The sequence below is a fragment of the Pleurodeles waltl genome, chromosome 9 (assembly GCF_031143425.1).
Source record: "Pleurodeles waltl isolate 20211129_DDA chromosome 9, aPleWal1.hap1.20221129, whole genome shotgun sequence".
In the NCBI taxonomy this organism is placed as follows: domain Eukaryota; kingdom Metazoa; phylum Chordata; class Amphibia; order Caudata; family Salamandridae; genus Pleurodeles; species Pleurodeles waltl.
Window position 1 is genome coordinate 893478278 of NC_090448.1, and position 13979 is coordinate 893492256.

Sequence of the window (13979 nt, forward strand, 5' to 3'; positions counted from 1 at the left end):
TTACTCGTCACAAACATGACAGATATCCCGTCCACCGTATTACAATTTCCTTAAAGCCTGTAGAACATGTAATATGGCGGACGGGATATCCGTCACGTTTGTGAGGGAGTAACCCCTCTACCAAACTCAAAATCAGGCCCTAAGTTCCTATGCTTGTACAGCATTCTTAAGATGTCACACATGAGTTGTGGCCGGTCTGAGTTGAGGGTGCTCCCTCTACCTCTGAGAATATTAAAAACCTAGGCATATGACTAGAAAATTATCTTAATTAAATCCCTCAGATTCATTTGGTAGAATAATCTTGTAACCTGCAGTTATGGATATTGTAAAAAGCCCTTCCCTCAGTCCCTGTTAAATTCTGTATCTGCATTCTTAACTCTCCAATTATGGCCAGAATGGACTATTCCAATGCCTTCTACTTTGTGCTTCCTTCCTCGGCTATCCTTTGTCTACAATCTGTTCAGAACATGACAGTCAGTCTGGTCCCCATCTTAGAAGGTTCAACAGGATCTCATAGCCCTATTGAAGTCTTCAGGAGCTGGAAGTTTCCAGTCAAATTAAATTTAAGATTCTTTATCTGGCACATAAGGCTTTCAATGGCTTCTCATCTGCTATCCCCCTTCAGGGATATGCTCCTAACAGGACCTTCACTCAGCCTCGCAACTTCTGCTCTCAGTTCCTCCTTTTAAAAAAGTCCACCAGGATGGGTGGATATGTTCTGTGGTAACTTCCTAACTTAAGACTTATGCCTCGACTGAACCCCCTGACAGTTTCTGTCCTTTAGCACCATAAAGCTCTTGGGCCTCAGTCACCACTTTAAAAAGAGCATTTCCTTTCACCAACCCACCACTAATGGCACCACCAATACCCCCAGCACCAATAATATCATCAACAACAATACCATCACAAATACCACTACCACCAGACTCATCACTGCCAATAACACAAAACTGCTACCAATACCTCCAATATGACCACCACCCACAAAACCAACAGTATCATCACTGCCTATACCGCCCCACCAATACCACCATCAAAATAGCAATATTTCTGCATGAATACCTCCAGCAATAACTCCCAATACCACCACAATGAATACCACCACAAAAATTACAAATGGTTACCAATACCACCAGCACCACTAATACCACTCACACTGACTGCAGGGTTAAAGGTTTGGAAGCATATTTAACTTGGCCTGGAGGGTCTAAAGTTAGTGGCTTCTTAGGCGTTACAATTTGCGATTCATGCCAGTTGACCAGCATTAATTTCACATATGCATGCTGAGCTCTTTTATTCATAGTCTGCTTAAAAGTAAATTATTTCAAATAATGGACCGATAAATTGGGATTTTCTAGTGTAAATATCTGTCATGACAATGGTTTTTGTAGAAACCAATCTAATATGTATTTAATTGGTGATGTGCTCTGAAGTCCTATGCTGAAAGAAAACTGCCATCCAATGGAAGATTCAAACTGTAGTGTGTGAGTCAGAGACCAGATCTTCCCACATGTTACAATCATGTATTATGAGTGGATGGCCAGATATGGATATCACTTTCCTATAACAGAAGTTTATTGACATGAAATCATAAAGCATTCCATGAGGTTGAGATAATGAGAAACATTTATTGGATGAGGGTCTCACCAAGCCATGATTCTCTGATGGCAAGACCAGGAGACCAAATATTTATTTATATCAAATAACACATCAGATAACTAGCAAAAGTAGACCACTACCTTAAGAAAGTGGACCACTGTCTGCAAAAAAGTTTCTGGCAAAAAGTGGGTGGTCTTCCATTGCAGAACTCATTGATGCAACACAGTTGCTGGGCAGAAAATTACATGCCTAACAAAGTCTCTTAAATGCTGTGATGACCGTTGATTATTCTGAAAAAGCCTTTCAGTAGATGAAACCTTAGTGCAACTGTGCAAAAGTCAACTACTGTTTGCACACTAGTGCTGAACCAGCCACCAGAAGTGTCTGTTTTCACAAAGGTGTGCATGAATGCGCAGATCCCTCCCTCTAGTCCTGATAGAACAAGCAGTGATTTTGCTTGGAGACTGCCTGTTTGCTTTTAGTATGCCAATATGCCACATAACCCAATAACCTCTTAAGCAGTGAAACCTCAAGCATAAAAAAACCCTTGATTTTCCCACGCACCTTCTGGTCCAAACATAAAAGAAGCTGAAATCTTACTCCATAATTTCATCTGAGTTACGCAACTAATATGATGTCAATTCTACAATTTTTCAAGAAAATATTGCAACTTACTAACATCTACAATGTCTTCCATCATTTTCCCCCATCTCCCCCCCCACTTATCATTTCCAACCTCCAAAATTGCTTTGTTGCCATCAGGAAATATACCTTCAAACATGTCATCATTATGCCTCTCCTTTAAACAAACAAATTCAAATGAAGAAATAATTTCAACTTCTGCTATATCTTGGGCCTTCCCTGCACCTTAAAAGCGTTGGAAATGGTAGGGATTTAATCATGCTTATCACATCCAGAGAGCAACAACCTGCAAGAGGTAAGGGCCTGATTTAGAGTTTGGCAAAGGGATTACTCCGTCACAACAGTGACAGATATCCCATCCGCCGAAATATAAATCGAATAGGATATAATGGGATTTATATTTTGGCGGATGGGATATTCCTTACCGTTGTGATCGAGTAACTTCTCTGGCAAACTCTAAATAATGCCCTAAGTAAATTGAGATTCCGACTTCAACAAGGGAGAGAAGTAACGCTGATAATCATCAGAAGTTAACAATGTCTAGTGTGTGTGATCCGGGCTGGACTGTGCTGTGGCTGTGCTGTGGTTCTACTCAAGTGGTGGCTTCTGCCAGTAAGGGCTGGTAGGGTCATGCACAGAGCTGGGGGGGGCATTAATGATAAAAAAAATACACTTATCTGCTCCTCACTCCTGCTGCCTCTGTGCTTACCTTGCTCCCCTCCCCCATCCAATCCAGACGATTCTCTCATGCTGTTGGGCTGCATGAGAGAAGTGCGGGGATTGGGGTGAACGGGCTGAAATGCCACTAAGGGAGGGAGTGGAAGCCTGTGCTTGGTCTCCACCCAGCTGTGAAATACAGCTCGGGTGAAGAGTTCTAAGTGCGCACGTCAGTTTCGCCATCCTCAGATGGCCGGCCAAACTGACATGCACACTTTGAGTGCCAGACTACTCTTCCTGCCCTGCTGACGCAGAGGATGCTGTCCCTGCCCCGCCCTACACTCAGCAGAAAAATAAAATGATATTAATTTATTATTATTTTATTTTTCTGCTGCCATTAAGCAGTGGGATGACGCTCCGCCGCCATAGTGGAGGGCCCGCCTCTGGTTCTACTACATCCCCAAGAAGCTTTCAATACGCACAGCAACCATAATCTGCACAAAAGTTTGACAACACTCGCAAGTGTCAATGAAACGTCCATATTCTGGTTCACATCTTTCTTGACGAACCGCAGCCGGCTAAACTAGCCTAGCTAGAACTTTTCTGAATTAATGCCCTTCTCTGGGGCTTCAGCTCACTCATTGATCCCCTTGAAAAGCTAGGTGAGCCCATCAACTATACCTTGAAAAGGTATCACATTGGCCACTATACGTGCGAAGATGACACACTGATATGTGCGGTCCACGAGTGGTGGTGAAGCAAGAGCAGATCAACTCAGGAGCTTAAGTCCCTCACCCTTCTCTGGTTCCTAGTTGTAGATGGACCATTTTTGGCTTGCCAGTCTGGGCTTCCAGCATTTGGAAATTGGAAAAGGGACCAGGTCCCTGAACTTCCTCATCCTCAACAGGAAACTATGGTCTCTGGCATGACTGCCCCTCATGTGGGGAAGCTTAGAGAAGAAAGAAATAAGCAGAAAATCAATCCTTTTCGAGTCTCAGAAACAATAAAGTGAATAATCAGCTTCTTGTCTTTAACTTAATAGGTAATTATAAATGTGGTTCTTAAGTTTAGGCCAAACGCAGCAGGCCCAGGACGTGCCCCTCTCTATCTCACAAACATCACTGTAGTCAGCTAGCATAAGAATTCCAGAAGCACTCTGACTAATTCGCTTTTCATGTGTAAGGGTACGATAACCTTGCTGGATAATGACGTAGAAGGTTCTGGAAGAGGAATTAATAATTATTTTAAGATATGAGGCGCGGATTGGCCAACCCTCATAGCAAAGTTTATTAGCTTAATTAAATATTTCTTATTTTATTGCATATACTAGCGCATTCGCTTTCTACGAAATCATGCAGTGTCATTCATTTTCAGATACTTTTATTTAATTTAATTTGAATACACCTCTTTTTCTTGTTTGATGGGTAACAAACATGAGCTACATTTTTGTGGCCGTGTTCATCCCAGTGACTTCACATGAATACAGAGTTTGAATTGTGTGTATAGTTATTTATCATCGTTTGCTGTTCATTGCTTGTACAGAGCTCTGCCAACACTGCTTGCAATTAGTCCATGCTTTAAAATAAATATCAGCAAATTAATAAAAGACTATTAGACTACTTAGAGGAAAATCTAGTCTGTAGGATGCCCCAGCGACTGAGAAACGATATTCCTTATTTATAGATTTCAAGGTACAGTTTGTTTTGAGGTTGTTCTCCATGTTAATAAAGTATTGAGTTACTACTGTTGCAGCAGGTGGCTCCTTGGTATTCAAAATTGCCTTGTTGATAGGCGTGTCAGCAAAATCTTCAAAAGATGCAAATGGCGGTCATTTACTGAATACCCCTCCTTCTGAATTTTCTACAGATGATGAGCAGTGAACTTTCTCAACTTCACGCAACGTATGAAAAACTGCAGGATAAAAACAAACAACTGGAACTGAATATCAGCTTAAGCAAAGGACACTTCAGATACCAGGTAAGATAGCTAATGCGCATTCAAGGTGTTTTTCAGTGTAACTTAAACTTAGAGGTGTTTGGTACTACGAAACACAGGAGATGTAGTATAATCATAAATGCAGGCTGTGATCTCCTGCCTGTGACCAATACGCAATGCCGCTATATCACAACAGTCATACTAAATAAGAAATCTAATGTTTGCCTTAGCAAGTTACTGTTCCACCATCTTCAGTAACTTTCTACGTCATACGTAGGGACAACTAAAGTACAACAAGCTTATAGGTCTGACTTGTCACAAAAAAGATCAAAAATTCACTAAAAGTAGAAGTCACATGGTTGCAATAAGAAAATGAAATTTAAAAAAATCATTGACGTAATCATTATGCTATACCACGTTTAAATAAAAAGCATTTTAGCTTTGCCTTGCATTTTATTATTATTGTTGTTTTTGTTGTCATTATTATTTGTGAAGGAGAGATCGAGCACTGCCATCGCAGTCAGTTTGACTGTCACAATTCCACTTGAACCTTTTTTATCAGCCACTTTAAGAAATATAGGGAAACTTAATCACCATGTTACTGAGCATCCGCCATGCATACAAAATAAATAGTAAATATTTATGTTCTTGCTAAAATTTAAATTAAAAATCTGAATTTGAACAAACTTTAGGCCCGTTGAAATGTTGCCCAAGAGGGGACTCCGTTGCAACAGCGATGGAGTTCCTTCATCTCCAACATTATAGGCCACCTGCCCTATTTTGATTCAGGTGGACCACATTTTAATGGTGTCAGTGCCTATTCCAGCTCTGCCGTGGTCCTATCTTTTGGTTGTGTGCCCGCCCACCTAACTTAGAGGGGCGGACAAACAGCCATTTCTCAATGCCTGTTACTGCCAGGAAAAACCTGTTGGTAAGGGGCATTGAAAAGTGATCAATGCCCTCCTCGGGATTGGAGGAGATGGGGAAGAGGAAACTCTTCTGGAGATGGGGAGGAGGAGGTGCTTTTTTTTATCTTCAAAAAGGAAATCCTGCTTTCATAGTTTCCTTTAAGAAATAAAAAAAAGTTGTTAGTTTGAGGTAGAGCTTTGTCATGTTGATGGAGACGTCTGTCAAACTTACACTACATGCCAGTGTTAGAAATGTCCGCTGGCCGACGGCTATTTCTAAATTTGCCATGCGAGGACTCCGTCAAGGCGATGGAGTAATTTACTCCATTTTCCTCACGGAGTTGACCCCGTCTGCCAAAATAGAAATTACGCCCTTTGTCACTGAAGAAAAAGGAAATATTTTAAGCGGATGTTCACAATGTGCACATGATATGTGTAGTCATTGAAAGTGAATGGAGCCAATAGGTAAAATAGGCTCATCCACTGCTCTATGCTATATGCTGTAGTGGGTGAAATCAAGGAGTGTAATGATAATATAATGAACCAATGGATGAAGCCCATTGAAAAAAAAGCCCTTTCTCTGTGTATATTATGTGTGAATTTTTGTTGAAAAGACAATAGCCTAACAAAATTCTTAAAGCTATCTCACTGGCCAGACATAAAAATGTACTTCTTCTAATGTCGCTCCAGGTTCATTGGAACCCTTTTTCAGTTATTGGGCATCAACATTATTATTGTTGAAAGTACCTGGCAGAAAATCAGTCACGATGTCCAATTAGGAATATTACTGCATCTGGTTAAACTGAACAAACTCACAGTGGCTGAGCTTAGGGTTCATTGTAGGCCCGAGGGCTACCTAATAGCAACAGCTTCATGAAGGCTGAATTGATTAGGTCCCTTACGGGCTCAGCACAGACAACTCCAGAGAAGGAAGGGAAGGGTGACCCCTAAACCACCTCTAGTAGGTGGATGATGACACCTAACCTATTTCTTCTGGTGCTAGGTTCACACTTCCAGCTAATGGGGGGAGGAGAGGCTCCTCCACAGAGGACCTAAATAGAGCTCTCAGAAGGCAAGTGCTTGGGGCTCAGTTAGCTTCCATCGCCCAGGAAGAGAAGAAGTTAGCACTAGCTAGAGTGAAGTGGGAGGCAGCAAAAGTAAAAGGAAATGGTGGCAGAGACAATTAAAAAGATGCTGAGATGCCCAGGGGAGGAGTGCTTAATCCAAGGCTTCCCAGGGGAATAGTTCCCATGCACACAGTGGGGGATGATATTGACGAACAGCTGACTGCATTTGAAAGGGCCCTTTAGATGAGAGTTGTCCACTCTAAGTTTTGGAGTTCGCTCCTGTGGGTACTGACCCCAGCAGCTGGGAGGAATAGACTTCTGCTTCTACAGGGGGATGAGGTGAAATATTACTACCACATGAGGCAATGTTTAGTCAAGAAGTTTGGTCTGACCCCAGAACAGTACAGGGTGAAGCTCAAGGCATCCAGAAAGTTAACACACAGTCCTGGGTGGACTTTGTGGACATCTCAGTGAAGGCACTAGACAGCTGGATTAGTGGTAACCAAGTGAGCACTTATGAGGGGCTGTACAATTTATTGTTAAAAAAGCACATCCTGACTCATTGTGTACAAGAGAAGTTATGCCAGAACCTAGTGGACTCTAAGCTGACTAGCCCTAGAGAGCTGGGGGAACTAGCTGATTAGTGGTTTAGAACCTGGGTTTACACTCAGTACCAGGTGGATGAACAGAAGACAGGTCCTCCCCAGGGGAAAGAAGGTCAAAAACAGAAAGAGTCCTCCCAAGATCCACATAAACCTGCACTTGGAGGGACTCCCAGCCAAGCCACTTTCACGAAGAAGGGGCATCAGGGGAAGTGCTTTGATCCTGCAAAGGCAGGAAAGTTCAGTGACCTGATAAAGGTAGGGCAGTGTTTTGACTGTTATCAGCCAGGACACAAGAGAGGAGATGCTGTCTGTACAAAGAACTGGCGGGGAGTCCCTGGGGATTGCCAGCATTGGGGTAGGGGTGGAGACCAACCCGAAGACAGGGAAGGGGTTGACAGTGGCAACCTTAGTGTCCTTGGGTGGGGTGGATATTGCAACCCTGGCCACCTTGCCTCTAATCATGGAGAGGTATAGACAGGTCTAAAATCAATGGAACTGAGGTTGATGCTCTGACAGACACAGGAGCTAGTGTGGCCATGGTCACAGAGACACTGGCTTATCCAGAGCACATCATACCTTATGTGTATCACCAGGTAACCTATGCAGGCAGCAGAGCCAAACTCCATCCCATGGCAATGGTGAGTTTACAATGGGGAGGTGTGGTAGGCCCTAAGCAGTTAGTGGCATCTCTTGCACTCTCAGTGGACTGCCTACTTGAAAATTATCTTGAAGCATCTGACTGGTCAGGGGTGGAGAGAATGGACCATGCAAGGATGCTGGATCTCCTTGAGTGGGTATGTGCTGTGACCAGGTCACAGGCTACTCATCAGGGAAAGGCTGGACACTTGGACTATGGAAAAAAGGGCCAAGCATCCAATGACAAGAGAAAGGGACTGGGTCTGGTGAGCCAACCCAGAGAACTCCAGAGGCGCAGGTGGAACCTAACCCAAAGGGGGAGGATCTGACCTCTGAGGGTGGGATTTCACCCCTGCAAGATTTGTCAGACTTGGCAGAATTGACAGGAGCTGTGACCCAAAAGAGAGGAGTTTTGTCAGGGACAAAAAGTGTATCCTGACCATTAGGGCCTGGGGCAGACTACTTCCAGGGAAGAGAAGGGTGATGCCAGTAGATTTCACAGAGTCTACTGGGAGGATGAAGTTCTATATTCAGAGGACAGAGACCTAAAAGAGGGAGCTACCAGGAATTTGGTACCCCCCCAAATGTACAGGTACTTCCTCCTCACCCTAAGTCATGTCATCCCTGTGGCAGGCCATGTGGGTCACAATAAGACTTGGAACTGGCTGGTTAACCATTTCTGTTGGTCCAACATGCCTGCCACGGTGAAGGAGTTCTGTAGCTCCTGTGCAACCTGTCAGGCAAGTGGCAAGACGGGGCAAACCAAAGGCTCCCTTGATACCACTGCCAAGGTTGGGACTCCCTTTGAAAGGATGGGAGTGGGCATTATTGGTCCCCTAGATCTACCACCTGCATCAGGGAACAGATGTATTTTGGTATGGTGAACTATGCCACAAAGTAACCTGGGGCAATTCCCCTCAGAACCTCAGTCACTATGCCTTAGGTGGCTATGGCCCTACTTGGTGTGTTCACCATAGTGGGTTTCCCATAGGAGGTTATTTCACATAGGGACACAAATGTCATGTGTAGCTATCTGAAGGCAATGTGGAAAGAATGTGGTGTCACCTACGAGTTCACCACCCCATATCATCCCCAGACTAATGGTCTGGTGGACAGGTTCAATAAGACCCTCAAGGCATGATCAATGGTCTGTTTGACAAACTCAGGAGCAGATGGGATGTTCTCCTCCCATGTCTACTGTTTACCTACGGGGAGGTAACACAAAAAGGGGTTTGCTTTAGCCCCTTTGAATTGCTGTTTGCACCCTTTAAGAGTCCCATTGCGCCTTGTGAAAGAGTCTTGGGAAGAGCCTCTCAAGGAAGCTAAAGACAATGTGCCTGACTATTTACTAGGCCTGAGATCTCGCATGGCAGAGTACATGTACAAAGTAAGTTGGAGAACTCATGAAGCTCTGGTATGACCAGAAGGCTAATCTGCCTGAGTACAAACCAGGGCAATTGGTGTGGGTGTTGGAGCCTGTGACTGGCTCCTAGGGCCCTCCAGGACATGTGGACTGGGCCCTATCCAATTCACAGAGAAGAAGGGTGAAGTTACCTATCTGGTCGATTTCAACACCCCCAGGTTCCTGCATGTCAATCCCACCAACATAGGACAGAAATGACCATGCTGAGGGCCACAGATGAAGGAGTAAAAGAGGAAACTGAGCCACTGCCAGACCTCCTCTCCCACAGTGCACAAGATGGATCAGTGAAGGGAGCTGTACTCTCTCCCAAATTCACAGACTAAAACCACAGAGACTGCAAGCAGGTTCTGGAGCAGTTTGCTAGCCTGTTCTCTGAGACACCAGGTATCACCAGGTATCACCAGCTGTTGTATGTACGACATTGATACTGGTGACAGCCTACCAGTCAGGAACAAGTTTTACAGCTTTTCTGAAGAGGTCAGAGCCAGCATTGAGGCTGAAGTAGCTCAGATGCTGGATTTGGGGTAACTCAGCGCTCTGACAGTCCATGGACCAGCCCAATGGTGCTGGTACCCAAACCTAATCCCCAATGGCGAAAGAAGGAGTTAAGGTTCTGTGTGGACCACAGAGGACTGAATGCAGTCACAAAGATTGATGCTCACCCTATACCTAGAGCTGAGGAGCTCACTGATAGGTTAGGGGCTGCTAAGTACCTTAGTACATTTGATTTGACCTCAGGCTACAGGAAGATTGCCTTCAATGAAGAAGCAATGGAGAGGTCAGCATTCTCTACACCAGAGGGACATTACCAATTTAAAGTAATGCCTATTAGCTTAAAGAATGCCCCTGCCACCCTCAAAAGGTTGTTAAACAGTGTCCGTCTGGGCTGGAGCAGTTCACTGCAGCTTATCTAGACAATATAGCTGTGTACAGCAGTTCCACCTGGGAGGATCACCTAAACCACCTGCAGGAAGTGTTTCAGGCCCTGCAGGATACAGGCCTGACTTTTAAGATCAGCAAGTGCCTAATAGGCCAAAGTTCAATAGCACCTGGATCACTTTGTAGGTGAAGACCATGTACAACATTTCCAGACCAAAATCCAAGCCATATTATATTGGACCACTCCTACAACCCAGACACAGGCCAGGGCCTTCCTTGACTGACTGGGTATTATATAAGATTTGTTCAGAACTATGGGACCATTGTGACTTCCCTGACAGAGCTCACTTCTACAAAGTGGCCAAAGAAGGTCATGTGGACCCCAGAGTGTTAATACTCTGAAAGAGGCTGTATGTTCAGCACTCTGAAAGAGCTGAGACCATACCGGTTTGGACTCACTTCTATGTTCAAACTGGCCACCAGCCTCTTAGACGGCTCATGCACATGGGGGGGGGGTAGAATCCACAGCTACTGAGGTGGTCCTTTTCTCTACAGTGGATGGACTTCACAGTGGAACACAGGCCTGGGGTTGCCCATGCCAATGCAGATGGACTTTCCAGGTTTTTCCACTTAGCTGATCAGGACTACGAGTATGTAGGTTGGTTACCCATCACCTTTCGTTTGGGGGCATGTGAGAAAGTCATCCTTTTAGCCCGGTCACCCCCGGTCACTGCCTTTTTTTTTTTTGGGACTGGTGATAACTGGCTTCGACTGTGCAGTGAGCTCTGCTAACCAGGCCCCAGGGACAGTGCTCCGATTAAAAAGGTATATAGTACTTAGGTATAATTTCAATTGGCAATGACAGACCCCTGTTCCTAGTATAAAATATGGCAAGGGGGATTTAAACTACCTATAAGTCCCTAGTATGTAATAGGACAGGGAGGTTTAGAGGCCCTGTAGATATCCTGCCCTGGAATGTGCACTGCTGTGTTGCCTGCTGTCATTTTTAAAAGCAGCCCAGCTATGCAGACTGTCTTAAAAAGTAAAATATATGCAAATATGACTTTGGAATTAAAGGTACTTCCAAATTGGTAATTTTTCTTATTTTTACATATGTCACCTCTAAGATCTACGCTAGGTGCCCCGGGATAGGGTGCCATGTAACTATAACCAGTGTCATTATAGAAGATGTTTTGTATGCTCTGGTGAGGTGAAAACTGTCTATTTCATGTTTCTCCATTGTAGATACTTAGGGCCAGATGTAGCAAAGGTTTTTACCCATTCTGTGTCTATGGGAAAAACTGTTCGTACATATGGCCCTTAGCTCCATGGGCTAACAATGGAATATTTTATTTAAGTATAAATATTGCTAGGGAGGCGCTAAAAATGTCATTCAAGGACTTAAACGATTGGTAATGATAAATCCAACAATGTGCCAATGTTGAATTTATCATAACTAATACAGAGGATAAGTTATAGGACTTTCTTTGATGTGAGCCAAAATCCAGGCTTCTTGCAGCCTCTCCTGATTGGGCAGCCTTAAAAGGCTTAACTAAGCTGCTTTGATGAGATGATAAGTGGCCTGCATAGAGCAGAGGTTATCTGGTGGGGGAGCTCTGCAGCTGTAGAGAACAGGCAAGAAAGGGGGCTAAGCAAATCAAAGTCAGCTTCAAAGAGAGCAGTATAGTAAGGAATGGGAGCCAGGCCTACCCCCTTTTCCTGTATCCCTCCCCCAAGATGGGAGGCCCAAGAATGGAATTTGCAGAAGGCCCGGAGTAGGATTGTTAATGGATATGAGCCACACCAAAGGTTGGTTTAGCCGGATCTTACTCTCCTGAAGAGGATCTTGAATTTTAAAGTACAGTGCTTTGTAGAACAAGAAAATGCCACACTTTGGAGGAAGCTGTTATGCTTTTTGGTGGCACCCTGTACCTCATTGGACAGGGGGCCCGTGCTTGTTATCCCAGATCACTGAATAAATATTTGGGGCTGCATAGCAACTCGAATCTGCTGCCTGAAACTACAAGGAGAAAAAGGACTGCCGTACCTGCTGGAACCTTGGTATGCCCTCAAATGATTGCACTCGCCTAAGGACTGATCCTGCTGCACACTGGGAACTACAACTCTGAGAACTTTGCCTTGCTTCCAAAAGGATTAAGGAGTGTGAATCCCTGAAAGTAACAGGTAAACAGAGCTTCTTTGAAGAAGTCCCCAGACTGGAGTGCATCCAGTGGACTTTTAAGGATTTGGCCAAGTGCATTGTGGGAATTGTAGTTCCAAATTTCCAAGGACCATCTCAGAGCTTCTAGACCGTTGGATATGTGTTTTGGACACTTTGAACCCTCATGGGGATCTAGAGGAAGAAGTTCCAGAAGTTTGGAGAAGTTTGGAAAAAGCTCCATAAGCGGAACAACACAATGCCAAGAGTCAAGGCAGCTACCTTCAACTGCAACCCTTCCTGGATTTCAGGTTTGTTCTGCTGAAAGCTCTGGAGCTCCAGGCTTCCAGAATTTGATCAGGGCCTTGCAGAGAAGCAATCCAGCGATGTTTCATTGAAATTGGCCTGCAGGAAGGGAACGGATGACATCAAAAGAAAATCCTCCAGGAAAGTTTCTATGTCCATAGGCAAACTTTTGACCAGAGCCTCCTGCTTAGTGCATCTGACAGGGGTTCCATCGCAGTCGGCCACAAACGTTGACTTTGTCGCGGTCAAGCACAACCAGGTGCCCCAAGTTGGCGCTATAGGTTTTTAAGCACTAGCATGTGTTAAATCTTTAAAAATTCATATCTCTGGTTACCTATATTAGATTTTGTTCATTTTGGTGTTATTTTAAATATACAAATATTTTCAATTTTGATAAATTGCTGTGGGTTTTTTATTGTGTGTTGTGTCTTGCTCATTTAATGTTGGTGTTTTTATATGCTTTACATATCTGTCTCCTGAGTTAAGCCTGCCAGCTTGCAGCTAGCTACCAAGGATTAAGCCAGGGGCTAATGTATTGAGACCATGACTGGACCTTATATTGCGTATGTGGCATTTATTGCTAGTGGTATGTGCATGCTTACCCCTACTAACAATCCACCGTCCAAGAGTTAATAAAATAAAACATTTACATTTTTGAGATAGTGACTTAAAGACTTAAAAGCAAAGCTAGACCTGCACTGTCTGAGAAACTGGCTGAAAATGCCCCACCTTGAGACTGGAAACATAAGTGAAGCAGACATGTTTTCTACTTTAGATCTTCATCAGTTGGGTCATCATACTATACACCATTTGATATTTTTTCAAAACTGTGTAATATGTCTGTACTTTTTAATCACACTTGGACTATATTTAAAATTCAGAAGGGGACCTGTCAGCATGCCACACACACAGATGCTCTGACCTCCTGCTGCCAGGCAAAGCATTTGTGCCTGACAGCAATGTCATGCCTTCAGTGCATTAGCTGGTGCCTGCATGTAATTTTCTTAGTATCCGGAGGGAACGATAGCTCACAAACGTATGCCTGTGAAAATGTGCCAAGTGATTGTTTCCAGGCACATGTCTGTGATAATCATGTGACATTCCCATCAGGCTCTTTTCAGGCTGTACAGAGATTTGCTGGGGGATGGGGGGTTGGATTTCTGG

General features: G+C 44.1%; 1 protein-coding gene across 1 annotated transcript in view; it reads left to right on the forward strand.

The window, feature by feature from the left end:
• CCDC197 (coiled-coil domain containing 197) overlaps positions 1-13979 on the forward strand; it is a 212589-nt gene that overhangs the window by 176719 nt on the left and 21891 nt on the right. The window contains exon 7 of the mRNA XM_069208233.1: positions 4765-4875. Coding sequence (XP_069064334.1) covers positions 4765-4875 — 111 coding nt within the window. The remainder of the gene's footprint in view (positions 1-4764; positions 4876-13979) is intronic.